Consider the following 12,653-nt stretch of genomic DNA (forward strand, 5'->3'; position numbering starts at 1 on the left):
AGAGGATACAGAGGAAGAGGTGGAAGGTTCGCACGAGGACGAGGTCGTGGGAGAAACAACGGAGGACGAGACAAAGATCTTTCTCGAATTACCTGTTTTCGATGCGATAAAACAGGGCATTATGCTTACTCATGTCCTGATCGTTTGTTGAAGTTACAGGAAACGCAAGAAGGTGATAAGGAGGATACTCAGAATGCAGACGAGCTTATGATAAGTGAAGTCATCAACGAGCTCATAATGAATGAAATTGTCTATTTGAATGAAGAAAAGGTGATGCCTAATAAATATGAGGCAAACACAGGAGAGAATGACTTGTGGTACTTAGACAATGGAGCCTCAAATCACATGACTGGTGATAGGAGATACTTCTCGAAGATTAATGAGTCTATTACGGGAAAGGTGAGGTTTGGAGACGACTCCCGCATAGACATCAAAGGAAAAGGTGTGATTGAGTTCATAGACCAAAACGGCAACTCGAGAACTATGAATGAAGTCTATTTCATTCCAGAGTTAAAAAGCAATATCATCAGTCTTGGTCAAGCAACTGAAGCAGGGTGTGATGTTGTCTTAAGAGGAGAGAAGCTCACAATGCATGATCGAGAGGGCAAGTTACTGGTGGAGGCTGTACGATCAAAGAACAGGTTATATAAGGTTCGTATGGGAATAAGGGAGCCATTGTATCTATTCTCTACGATGGTTAACGAATCAAGCAAGTGGCACGCGAGGCTCTGTCATGTCAATCTCGAATCTATAAAATCTATGATTGAAAGGGAGCTTGTGACTGGGATACCACAAATCTCTGTTGAGAAAGAAGTATGTGGTTCGTGTCTACTTGGAAAACAAGCCAGACAAGTGTTTTCACAGGCAACTTCTTACCGAGCTAGCAAGCCACTCGAGTTGATACATGGAGATCTTTGTGGTCCTATTTCACCTACTACGAAGTCTGGAAATAGGTATATCTTTGTGCTTATAGACGACTATTCCAGATATATGTGGACCATACTGCTCAAGGAGAAAAGCGAGGCTTTCGAGAGATTCAAAAGCTTTAAGAAGCTTGTGGAACAAGAAAACTCAGCAGAGATAAAGATGTTCAGAACAGACAGAGGAGGAGAGTTTGTATCTCATGAGTTCAACACGTTCTGTCAAGACAATGGCATTAGAAGACATCTCACGGCTCCCTATACGCCCCAACAAAATGGAGTTGTCGAGCGAAGGAATCGGACATTGATGGAGATGACTCGGAGTATACTAAAACATATGTTGGTTCCGAACTATCTTTGGGCAGAGGCAACAAGACACTCTACTTATGTTCTGAACAGAGTCGCTACCAGAGCTTTGAAGGATCGAACTCCCTATGAGATGTTGAGAAACAAGAAGCCAAACATGAGTCATCTGAGAATATTTGGCTGTATTGGATATGCTAAGATGGTGAAACCTCATCTAAAGAAGCTGGAAGATCGATCAAGCATGTTAGTACATCTCGGTACGGAACCAGGCTCTAAGGCCTATCGTATGTTTGATCCAAGAACACAAAAAATTGTGGTCAGTCGTGATGTGGTTTTTGACGAGACAAAGGGTTGGAATTGGAGTCAAAACACTACAGAAAAGAGTGAAGCAGGAAGTTTTACAATTGGGAATCTTGATATTCCTACGATAACAGGGGAGGCTGCACGGTTAGAAGATGGAAACAGAGTAGTGGAGATTAGTGATGATGAGACTGAAAAAGAAGAAACATGTGATGAGGACGAGGAAGAGAGTCCTCCTTTGAGGAGATCAACGAGGCAAATCTCATTGCCTAAGTACCTTGATGATTATGTTTTGTTTGCAGAGGAGGAAGGAGAGTATTTGCTCATGAGCATTAACGATGAACCAAGAGACTATTATGAAGCAGAGCATTCTGAAGAGTGGAGAAAGGCGAGTGAAGATGAGATCAATTCCATTGTAAAGAATGGAACTTGGACTCTGGTTGACCTTCCTAGTGGTGCTAAGGCAATCGGGTTGAAATGGGTGTTCAAGTTGAAAAGAAACTCCGATGGCAGCATCAATAAACATAAGGCTCGACTCGTAGCTAAAGGCTATGTGCAGAGGTATGGAGTAGACTTCGAGGAAGTGTTTGCTCCTGTTGCTCGAATAGAGACGATACGGTTACTGATAAACGTTGCAGCATCTAGAGGTTGGGAGATACATCATCTTGATGTGAAAACGGCATTTTTGCATGGAGACCTAAAGGAGAGAGTATATGTTACACAGCCAGACGGTTACATAGTGAAAGGCTCTGAGACAAAAGTGTACAAACTCAACAAGGCGCTTTACGGTTTGCGTCAAGCACCTCGTGCGTGGAACGATAAGCTAAACGGTATCCTCAAGGAGTTTGGTTTCAGGCGTTGCAAAAAGGAGCCATCAGTTTATGTGAAGAAGACAAATACAAGTCTCTTACTCGTTGCGGTCTATGTGGACGATCTATTTGTGACTGGTACGAGTGTGGATCTTATTGTTAACTTCAAAGCAGAGATGGCGTCGAAGTTTGAGATGAGTGATCTAGGACGCTTGACCTATTATCTAGGAATTGAGGTGATACAACATGATGATGGTATAATCTTGAATCAGAGGAACTATGCTTTGAGGATTCTCGAAGAAGCAGGAATGAGGGAGTGTAACCCAGTGCATACGCCAATGGACTCTAACCTGAAGTTGTCTCGAGCAGATGAAGAAGAAGACGTTGATGCTACTAGTTACAGAAGGAATATTGGTTGTCTCCGGTATCTGTTACACACGAGACCTGATTTGTCTTATTGTGTAGGTGTTCTAAGCCGCTATATGCAACGGCCTAAAACGTCGCATGGAGCAGCTATGAAGCAGTGCTTACGGTACCTCAGAGGAACGACAACACTCGGTCTTACGTTCACAAGGTCAAAAACGGCTCACTTGGTTGGTTACAGTGACAGTAGTCACAATGTTGATCCAGATGACGGTAGGAGCACCACGGGACACGTTTTCTACTTAGGCGAAAGTCCCATAACCTGGTGTTCACAGAAGCAAGATACGGTGGCATTATCTTCCTGCGAGGCAGAGTTTATGGCAGGGACAGAGGCAGCTAGACAAGCTATATGGTTGAGTGACTTACTTGGCGAGATAGATGAGACATTGTGCGAGAAAGTGGTTATAAAGATAGACAATCAATCGGCTATAGCTTTGACGAAGAACCCAGTGTTTCACGGTCGCAGTAAGCACATACATACTCGATACCATTTCATCAGAGAGTGTGTAGAAGCCGGCTGGATTGAAGTGGAACATGTACCGGGTAATCAACAAAAGGCTGACATATTAACCAAAGCACTTGGGAGAATTAAGTTCAAGGAGATGAGAAGTCTCATTGGAGTTCAAGAGTTAGAAGAGATCGAGTTCAAGCTTAGAGGGGAGACTGTTGAAATAAGCTTGAATAAAAGAGAAGCTTGAGAAAGAAGATAGAGACCTAATCCTACCGAGTGATGGAGATAGATACATAATACAATTAGGAGTTATCTAAAGTTATGTTTATCTACTAGGATTAGGATTTATAACATCTATATATTGAGGTGTCGAGTTGTGACACAAAATATTAGAAGTTTGAGAGTTTGAGAGCTTGAGGTTTTGTGCTAGTTTCCTTGAGTTTAATAAGAAGAGTTAATTTCTTATTTGCAGTCTTGAGTTCTATATTAATTATTATTTAAATAAATAAAAGGGAAAGAGACGTGCAAGGTGAGTGTATCTGTCTTCTCTGTAGTAAATACAAAGACGATACGTAAAAGAGATGTTAATCCTCTTGATGTTGTTTTTCATTTTTTTTTTCAAAGAAAGAAAAAGAAAAAACCAGTTTAATGAAAACAGAAAGAGGTTTGGTCTCTTATCCTAAAATATTTCCCCTTTCTTGTTCCTAAACGTTTCCAAAGTCCTAATCTGATTCCTCCTTTCGGACACGCTAAATCCCCTTTCTTTCTGGGTTTCTCAATTTCATTTTGCTTCTCAATTCTCCACCCAAAAAAAAAAAAACACGAAACTATTGATTCATTTCTTCTTTTTTTTTTCTTTTTTTAATTTTAGGTCTGTATCATCATCATCTTCTTCTTCTTCCTTAACGATTCAGCTTAACTATTTTCACTTTTACTGATTCTTTCTTCTGGGTTTTTGCATATTTTCAATCTTTTTTTTTTCCCTTTTGATCAAAGCTTTGATTTGTGTCTCCACCAAATCTCAGAAAATTTCTCAAACCAATTTGTGTAATTTTAAAAATCGGAAGCAATCGAGAGACTCTGTTTGATTGAAGAAGGGCTAAAAACGATCCAACATTATGAGGAAAAACGGCGACGTTTCCCTTAAGCCGACAGCTCCCGACGGTGTTGTGTCCCGATCAGCTCGGACCTCTACGTTCCGTGCTCTCTTTCGCGTCATTTCCTCTGGCGCTTCCACCGTCGCTCGCTCCGCCGCTTCCGCCGCTTCTTCCGCCGTTAACCGCGACGTCGAATCTCTTCACGATCAGGTTTTTTTTAAAAAAATTGCAAATTAAGCAACTTTGTCTCCCGTGTTAGCCAAAGCTAAGACCTTTATAAAATGGGTTTGCTTCATTTGTTTGATAGCTTTAAAAAGATTGAACCTTTAGGTTGTTGGAGTGTTCTGTATATTGAAAAAGTTTGGTTCTTTTATGATACAAAAATTGCTAAATTAAGCAACTTTATCTGCCGTGTTAGCCAAAGTTAAGACCTTTATATAATGGGTTTGCTTCATTTGTCTGATAGCTTTAAAAAGGTTAGACCTTTAGGCTGTGGAGTGCTCTGTTTTTAAAAAGATTGAACCTTTTGGTTGTGGAGTATTCTGTATATTGAAATAGTTGGGTTCTATATATTGGGGTTGCTTCATTTGTCTGATAGCTTTAAAAAGATTAGACCTTTAGGTTGTTGGAGTGCTCTGTTTTTCGAAATCTTGTGTTAGTCTATTAAAAAGTTGGATTCTTTTTTTTTTTTTAATGCTAAAGGTACTATGGGCGGGGTTTGATAAGCTAGAGAAAGAAGACGGAGATACACGGAGAGTTCTCTTACTTGCGTTTCACTCTGGTTTTCAAATTTGGGACGTTGAAGAAACAGATAACGTCCATGTTATAGTCTCTTCGCACGATGGACAAGCCTCCTTTATGCAGATGCTACCAAACCCTATAACCTCCGAGGAGTTTGACGATAGGTTTTCAGACAGCCGTCCGCTTTTGGCTGTCTGTGGTGACAGCTCTTGGGATGAACAGAGTAGTAGACAGAGCGGTGGTTCTGACAATCCTGAGACCGTGGTGGTTCCTACAAATGTTCATGTCTACTCGTTAAGTTCTCAGTCTTATGTCCATACGTTGAGGTTCCGGTCTGTTATCTATACCGTTAGGTGTAGTTCTCGGATCGTTGCTGTACTCCAAGCAGCTCAGATACATTGCTTTGACGCTAAGACATTGGTGAAGGAATACATGATAGTCACTAACTCGATCGCCTACGGCTCCTTGGGTGTTGGATACGGTCCTCTCGCCGTTGGTCCACGGTGGATTGCTTACAGCGGAAGCCGCGTTGCTGACTCGAGCTCCACGCTTTTCAATCCGGAACTCATCACTCTGTCCTCATCTCCCAGCGTTGCGCAGTTTGCGAGAGAATCCAGCAGGCAGATCGCTTCCGGGATCGTGACTCTTGGTGACAAAGGGTACAAGTCGTTCTCTAGGTACTGCTCGGAGGTTCTGCCTAATCCGTATATTCCTGGTTTGAAAGGCATTGGAGTTGCTAATGACAATGTGGTGGACGCAGATAGCATAGGAATGGTATTAATAATACTCCAAATCTTTCCTCTAGTTAATTTTTACATTGATCTGTGGTTTTATACATATATATGTGTTGTGGTGTGTGTGTGTGTGTGCAGGTTGTTATCAAGGATATTATAAGCAAAAGCGTTGTAACGCAGTTTAAAGCACACAAGAGTCCTATCTCAGCTTTGAGCTTTGATCCAAGCGGCATGCTTCTTGTGACTGCTTCGATTCAGGGACATAATATTAACGTCTTCAGGATACTGCCGAGAGCCTCTACAAGTACAAGCAGTGATGCGTCTTTTGTGCATCTGTTCAGGCTCCAGCGTGGATTTACTAATGCGGTAAGACATCAGTTTGAGATTAACTAGGCCAGGGGGTTCGGTTAGCTCGGGTTATTCGGTTATTCGGTTAACATTTACCCTGTTGATTAGGATTAATCTGAAGAAGATTTCCCTTTTCAGGTGATCCAAGACATCAGTTTCAGCAATGATAGCAGTTTGATAGCCATCAGCTCTTCAAGAGGGACAAGTCATCTGTTTGAGATCAATCCCGAGGGAGAAGGGAATAATGCTCCTCTTCCTCTATCAGCTGTTAATAGGATAAGAAGTGGAAACATCAGCGGATGGATGGGAACAATGAGCGGTGCTGCGGCAGCAGCAGCTGGGATGGTTGGAGGCTCTTTACCTGGTGCAACCGCATCAGCTTTCTGTTACTCCGTTGAACAGAACAAGAACAACAACCACTATGGTTCTTCTGCTGCTACTTCTGATGATAGCTTGAAGAGGAACCTTCTGGTGTTTGCTCCTTCTGGATGTATGACACAGTATGCGTTGAAGGCTAATCAGGTTGAGGGCGGTGGTCATGAGATGGCAGGGTTTGATTTTGAGTCTGGTTCGGAGACTGAAGGGAAAGTAGGGGTTGAGCCGATAAGGAGGTGGTCCATGATCCAGAACCAGTCTAGAAGAGAGATGCAAGATCAGCACAGTGACGTATATGGAGGTGGAGCAAGTTCGGATTCTAAAAGTAGAGTGTTTCCGGAGATTGTTAGGAAGCAGAGTGCTGAGGAGTCTTGGAAAGTTACTAAGAAAGGAAAGGCTCGTGGGGAGGATAAGCATCAGATGTACATGTCTGAAGCAGAACTGCAAATGTATCAGCCGACTCAGTTACCCTTATGGGGAAGGAGAAATGTAAAACTCTCTTCCTTTTATTTCTTCAGAGAGAGAGTAATATTGTGTGGATGTCTCTAATACTTTTTTGTGTGTTTGAACAAAACAGTTTAGATTTCAAGAGTGGGTGTTGGGTGTGAATGAAGAAGAGAGTAATGGTGGAGGAGGGGAGATGGAGATTGAAGGAATCCAAACAAGAACGGTCGAAGGAAGAAGAAGAGGTTTGGTTCCAGTGTGGGGTTATCTCCAGTCTCCAAAACCCCAACAAGTGATGAGAGAGTGAGTTTCTGGAATCTGCTTACCCTCACTACTTATTTTTTTTTTCTCTTGGTCTCTGTCATAGTTTCTTTCTTGACAGTAATATTATGCCACAGATCATTCCAGAGTCCAAGGAACACTACACAAGGTGATCACGTGGTTCCTCTAGAGGGTCATGGAACAGAAACCGAGTTTGGAGTTGTACATAGCAAGGAAGAGAACTTGAGATCAGAAGAAGAGAGCCTGAGGTCTGAAGAAGGTAGCTCGCTATCAGAAGAAGAGACCTAAAGCACGTCTGAAAACGATGAAGAAGGGTGATGCTGTTATTCGTTTATTTATTATTTCACCACAAACTCAGCTTCAACTTCAACAACAACAAAAATAAACAGTGGAAAAAAATTGTATAGAAAAAGGAAAAGAAGTTGTAAATAGAAGTTGTATACTACTTTTCTTTTGTTACGGATGTTCATTGATTCATGAACTATATCTTAGCATGTAAACTAAAATAGAAAGGTTTAACTCTTTTTACTGCACAGTTATAATCAAGTTTGTGTGGTCAATCTTATAATACATGTTATTTGAAAGGGTCGGGATAGATATTAAGGAGGAAATTAGTCCTCAAAAAGTAAATTATGAAGTTGAAGCTCCAATGTCTTCGTTCAGAGAGGGACTTTAAGCTATGTCATCCTTTGTGACCACTAACCACCAAAACAAACAGCTCCTCCTCGTCTATAACATGTGTGTTGCCTTTGCTTTGACTTCTCTCTCCAAGTTCCTTCCTTCAGCACAAAGCCAATTTCTAAAATCTTGCACATCAACTGCTTGCGATACTAACATGGATGAGGGAAAAGAGCCTTTTTCGACCTCAATAATTTTCATCATGCTTTTCTATACCTAAATAAATCATATTTGAATTGAGAATTTATTTAAAATTTTAACCCAAATTTCAATCCGTAGCATGAAAAGTGAAAACATACCTTGACTAGCACCGCGTTAGTCAACGTTATGTTAGATACCGATCCGTCACATTTTGAGATATGGTGAACAAATAAATTAGTTTTGGTATTTATGCATCAACCAAAATAGTTTCATGGTTTGAAGTTTAGTTTCTGAGTTCCAAAAATCGTTCCATGATGTGTCTCTTTTATCAGATCCATTGATCTCCTCCACCATATCAGTCGCGAATTGATCAATGAAGGAATTTGGGGTCTAATGGGTTCGCGACAACATCGGAAAGTCAAATGATCTGTCTGTCTTTGTCAAACAACGTCGTCACTTCACTATACCCACCAATTTTTTTTTTTTAAGTACTACTGCAAATCTAATCTTTCAAGCTGATTTGTTTTATTTATTTTAAGCATATTCACTCATTGCCTTCAATTTTGGTCTATCAATACTATTAAAACTGAATCATGACCAGTTGATATATGTTGTTTCTAATTTAAAATTACAAATATACATACCTTTAATATAAGTGCGACGAGACATGTATAGTTTTTTTATGTAACCACCACTTATTGCCTTATAATAGACAACCGCTTTTTCTATAACTGCTTCCTTTTATACTGTTTTTCTATGTAACCACCACTTTATGATTTGCCGTTGGAGTTTAGTTGTTTATTTTTTTTAAATAAACAATTTATTTACTGAAAATCACCACAATATGTTACATAGCAAATATTCTTCATTCAGAAAAAGGTAATTGTGTGTTTAGTGAGAACTATCAACAACTCTTAGCAAATATAGTTAACTTCACTAAATTGTTAGATTGCCAAAAAAATCCAAAAACTTGATAAATATCTATTCTATTAAAACATGATCATTGATGAAAAGAAAAACACAAATATGAAAATTAGATTTCCCAAAAGAATTTTTAAAACAAAAAATATACCCGTCTTTTGAAAAGACTCGTCAGAATCTATAATTAAAAAAAAGCCGTTATCACGCTAAAAAAACATAACTTACTTTTCGGTCCAAGAAATTAATATTTATTCAAGCAGATATTAATTTATTCAAATTTCAAATATTTTATACAGATATTAAATTTATCAATTAACAAAGCACATGATGATAAAATAGGGCTTAACAGTGAACTTTTAATAGAAATAAATATATATAAGTTCATTTAGTTTAATGGTTTTTAAATAGGTTATTCGATTACAAATATTTATTAAATGAGATTTTATTTAAAGTTTGTGAAGACCACACTAACCCATTTACATATATAAATAGCAGAATATATTAAAAAGTAAAATTTCTAAACATTTTTCAAAAAAATGCACGGTTTCCGATGCAAGTTAGGTTTGATATTGGTTTCGGATATAACAATTATATAGACCAGGTCTAATAGAGTATGAGGCTTTGATTTTCGGATCGACTCGGAGTCGAATTTTTTTCTGGTATGAATATTCTTGACTAATTTATGGTAGGTAAATACTAAGAAAATATAATATTTGCAAACTTTAGGAATAAATTTTAAAAATAATTTTTGTAATGCATATGGTATAAATGTTAGTTATGTAACTTGACATATTTAATATAGTTACCAAAATTATATAAAATTTAGAAAAAAAATAAACATTTTTTTTTCAAAAATATATCCGCCCGGATCAAAATCTAGTAGTGCAGTTAAGAATACAACATCTCTTCTCCACCAGCGTTTTGGTTGTCTTTTGTATTGTTTTAGGGTAAATGTAATCTCTTTTCCTACAATTAAAGCTTACAAGTTCAAATCTGATTACAATCTTTTTTTAGCAACATCTGATTACAATCTTCTTTTTTTTTAGCAACATCTGATTACAATTTTTGTGTGGAACTAGAGGACATGTTCTTTTCTCAGTTTCCTGAGGTTTCGTTTCCTTGTGTTATCTTTATATATGTTCTGAAATCTAAAGGTGTATTTTTGTGGCATCTGTTTTTTTTTTAGGGCTTAGTAAGCGCACCACTTCTGAAGGTCTTAGGACAGCTTTTGCTCAGTTAGGAGATGTTGCTGATGGTAAATAAACTTCCTTTTATGATTATGCGCATCAAAGCTAATCAAACAGAGAATTAACTGTCAAATTGGTTTATACAGCCAAGGTTGTCACAGACAGAATCTCAGGATATTCAAAAGGGTTCGGATTTGTCCGATATGCCACCTTAGAAGATTCTGCTAAAGGCATTGCTGGAATGGATGACAAGGTAATATACATATATATATATGTTTCATTCTCATCCTAAAACCCCATCTTTGGAAAGGACACTACTAAACACCAATGTTTTGTTTGTCTTGTATATTGTAGATTTACAGAGCCATGTGTGCTACCCACGACGGCCTACAATAACCCATTCTTTATTCAGAAGTCTGTGACATTGAATTGAATGTTTTCTTTGTTTATCTACTGATTTACTGGTTTAGACTTTTGATTTCTGTGGGCTTCAATCTAATTCCGTGTGGGTTTCCAGTGATTGGTAATTGTAATCTCTTTTGCTACAATTAAACCTAAATGCAATAAAATATTTCAATTTTTTTAAAATGTACTGGATAGTATGTATCTTTGTGTTTGTGATAAATACTAGTACTATGTTTTTTGCGTTTTCAATAAAGAATACAATACAATGATTTGTTATGGCACAAAATACATATATAAAAAATTTAAAAACGAGATGCACCTAGGAGGATACAAAAAATCGAATAGTCTTTCATATATCCAAAATTTTAGTTTAAGATTGAGATTAACGGAATGTGTACAATTTTAATTTTACTAATTTACAACCTTGCACAAAAAATCATGACAAGGTTCTAAATGTAGACTACTAAAGGTTTTAAATGTTTTCAATCATGACAATAGAATGAGGGAGTGAAATAGTTACTCTCTGTCAAAACACCAAGGAATGGGCTTTGATCTTGTTGATCATGTTGTATACATATGAATTAGTCGCTTGATTTTAGACCGGTACTTTCCACTTAGGTAAATCCTATTTAATTTACTTTTGGATCCTTGTCTCGGATTTTATCATGTGAAAGATCAAGACCAAGATTCTCTACTTTAACAAATATGTTTATTGTTTTTCGATGGTGTGTAAAACAAGCCTATATATATATACTATTTTTAAAAAAATAATCATAAGTCTATATTTTCAAGAGATATACATTGTTGGCGTTGGGTTTTATTTTTCTTTTATGTCTTGTTGCAATTGTTATTATTTCTGAAATAAATTTCACAATTTCTCACTAAGTATAAAACAATATTCAGAAAACATAATTAATTTATTCTGAATCAATTACTTGATAAACAAGGTTCAACCATTAATCCAGGTAGAAATTAAACACAAGGAGATAAAATAAAAGGACACTACTAAACAACAATAGATGAAAGGATGTAAGACGATGATTAGATCATCAAGAGAGCCGATAAGATGGGAAACTCAGGCTGAGGCTTCTTTGGAAAGGACACTACTAAACACCAACGATTTGCCTGTCTTGTATATTGTAAATTTGCACAGCCATGCGTGCTGCTACCCACGACGGCCTACAATAACCCATTCGATATTCAGAAGTCCGTGACATTGAATTGAATGTTTTCTTTGTTTATCTACTGATTTACTGGTTTAGACTTTTGATTTCTGTGGGCTTCAATCTAATTCCGTGAGGTTCCAGTGATTGGTAATTGTAATCTCTTTTGCTACAATTAAACCTAATAATGCAATAAAAAATTTCAATTTTTTTTTTTTAAATGTACTGGATAGTATGTATCTTTGCGTTTGTGATAAATACTAGTACTATGTTTTTGCGTTTTCAATAAAGAACACAGTACAGTGATTTGGTATGGTACAACCCTCATTTTCTATATATATATATAATAATTTAAAAACGAGATGCACCTAGGAGGATACAAAAAATCGAATAGAATAGTCTTTCATATGTATCCAGAATTTTAGTTTAAGATTGAGATTAACGGAATATGTACAATTTTAATTTTACTAATTTACAACATTGCACAAAAATCATGACAAGGTTCTAAATGTAGACTACTAAGAGCATCATTAACCCAACTACTCTAATGGAGGTGTTTAATCATTTTTTAACAATAAATGAGTGTTAAGCAATTTTGTTAAGCAATTTTGTTAAGCAACCTCTAATTACAAGTCTTCCAATGGTAGTTGCTTAAGAAAAGACACCGAGAAAAGCTACCGAGAGTCATCGACGAGAGATCACCGAGAGAAACTCCGAGTGAGAGGCATAATCCTCAACGAAAGCCACCGAGAGTCGTCGAGAAAAGACACGACACAGATGCAGAGTCGTCGACGAAACTCACCGAGCCAGAGGCGGACTCCTCGAGAAAACCCACCGAGACAGAGACGGAGGCGATGAAGAAACCCACCAAGACAGACACCAACTGATTCACCGTCGAATTGAGATCAAGTCTCCGCCTCCGCTGATT

The 12,653-nt window shown here is 37.8% G+C and overlaps 2 protein-coding genes across 3 annotated transcripts; both read left to right on the top strand.

Moving 5' to 3' along the window:
• The first annotated feature begins 3,850 nt into the window (after window positions 1-3,850).
• On the top strand, window positions 3,851-7,752 carry LOC108847938 (autophagy-related protein 18f). Of its 2 annotated transcripts, none has more exons than XM_018621317.2 (6): window positions 3,851-4,516; window positions 5,009-5,821; window positions 5,920-6,147; window positions 6,268-6,993; window positions 7,082-7,251; window positions 7,331-7,752. In XM_018621317.2, exons 1-6 carry the CDS (start codon window positions 4,328-4,330, stop codon window positions 7,380-7,382), a joined length of 2,178 nt encoding a protein of 725 aa, XP_018476819.1. In that variant the 5' UTR covers window positions 3,851-4,327; the 3' UTR covers window positions 7,383-7,752. The 2 variants fall into 2 exon arrangements, with proteins under 2 accessions (XP_018476819.1, XP_018476818.1); XM_018621316.2 differs by having other exon boundaries at window positions 3,859-4,516; window positions 7,347-7,752.
• A 2,302-nt stretch (window positions 7,753-10,054) lies between these two features.
• Window positions 10,055-10,804, top strand: LOC130501206 (organelle RRM domain-containing protein 2, mitochondrial-like). The gene is made up of 4 exons (XM_056996088.1): window positions 10,055-10,083; window positions 10,125-10,225; window positions 10,304-10,410; window positions 10,512-10,804. The coding sequence occupies exons 1-4, from the start codon at window positions 10,055-10,057 to the stop codon at window positions 10,551-10,553; spliced, it is 279 nt and encodes a 92-aa protein (XP_056852068.1). The 3' UTR covers window positions 10,554-10,804.
• Window positions 10,805-12,653: the final 1,849 nt, after the last annotated feature.

The sequence above is a fragment of the Raphanus sativus genome, unplaced genomic scaffold, assembly GCF_000801105.2.
Source record: "Raphanus sativus cultivar WK10039 unplaced genomic scaffold, ASM80110v3 Scaffold0120, whole genome shotgun sequence".
Lineage (NCBI taxonomy): Eukaryota > Viridiplantae > Streptophyta > Magnoliopsida > Brassicales > Brassicaceae > Raphanus > Raphanus sativus.

Bases quoted from the DNA above. Each gene is read 5' to 3' on its own strand.
- LOC108847938 (XM_018621316.2), top strand. From the start codon at position 4,328: ATGAGGAAAAACGGCGACGTTTCCCTTAAGCCGACAGCTCCCGACGGT. The intron at 4,517-5,008 runs GTTTTTTTTAAA...TTAATGCTAAAG, and splicing joins TCGAATCTCTTCACGATCAG to GTACTATGGGCGGGGTTTGA. The intron at 5,822-5,919 runs GTATTAATAATA...GTGTGTGTGCAG, and splicing joins ACGCAGATAGCATAGGAATG to GTTGTTATCAAGGATATTAT.
- LOC130501206 (XM_056996088.1), top strand. From the start codon at position 10,055: ATGTTCTTTTCTCAGTTTCCTGAGGTTTC. The intron at 10,084-10,124 runs GTTTCCTTGTGT...TGAAATCTAAAG, and splicing joins TCTCAGTTTCCTGAGGTTTC to GTGTATTTTTGTGGCATCTG. The intron at 10,411-10,511 runs GTAATATACATA...TGTATATTGTAG, and splicing joins TTGCTGGAATGGATGACAAG to ATTTACAGAGCCATGTGTGC.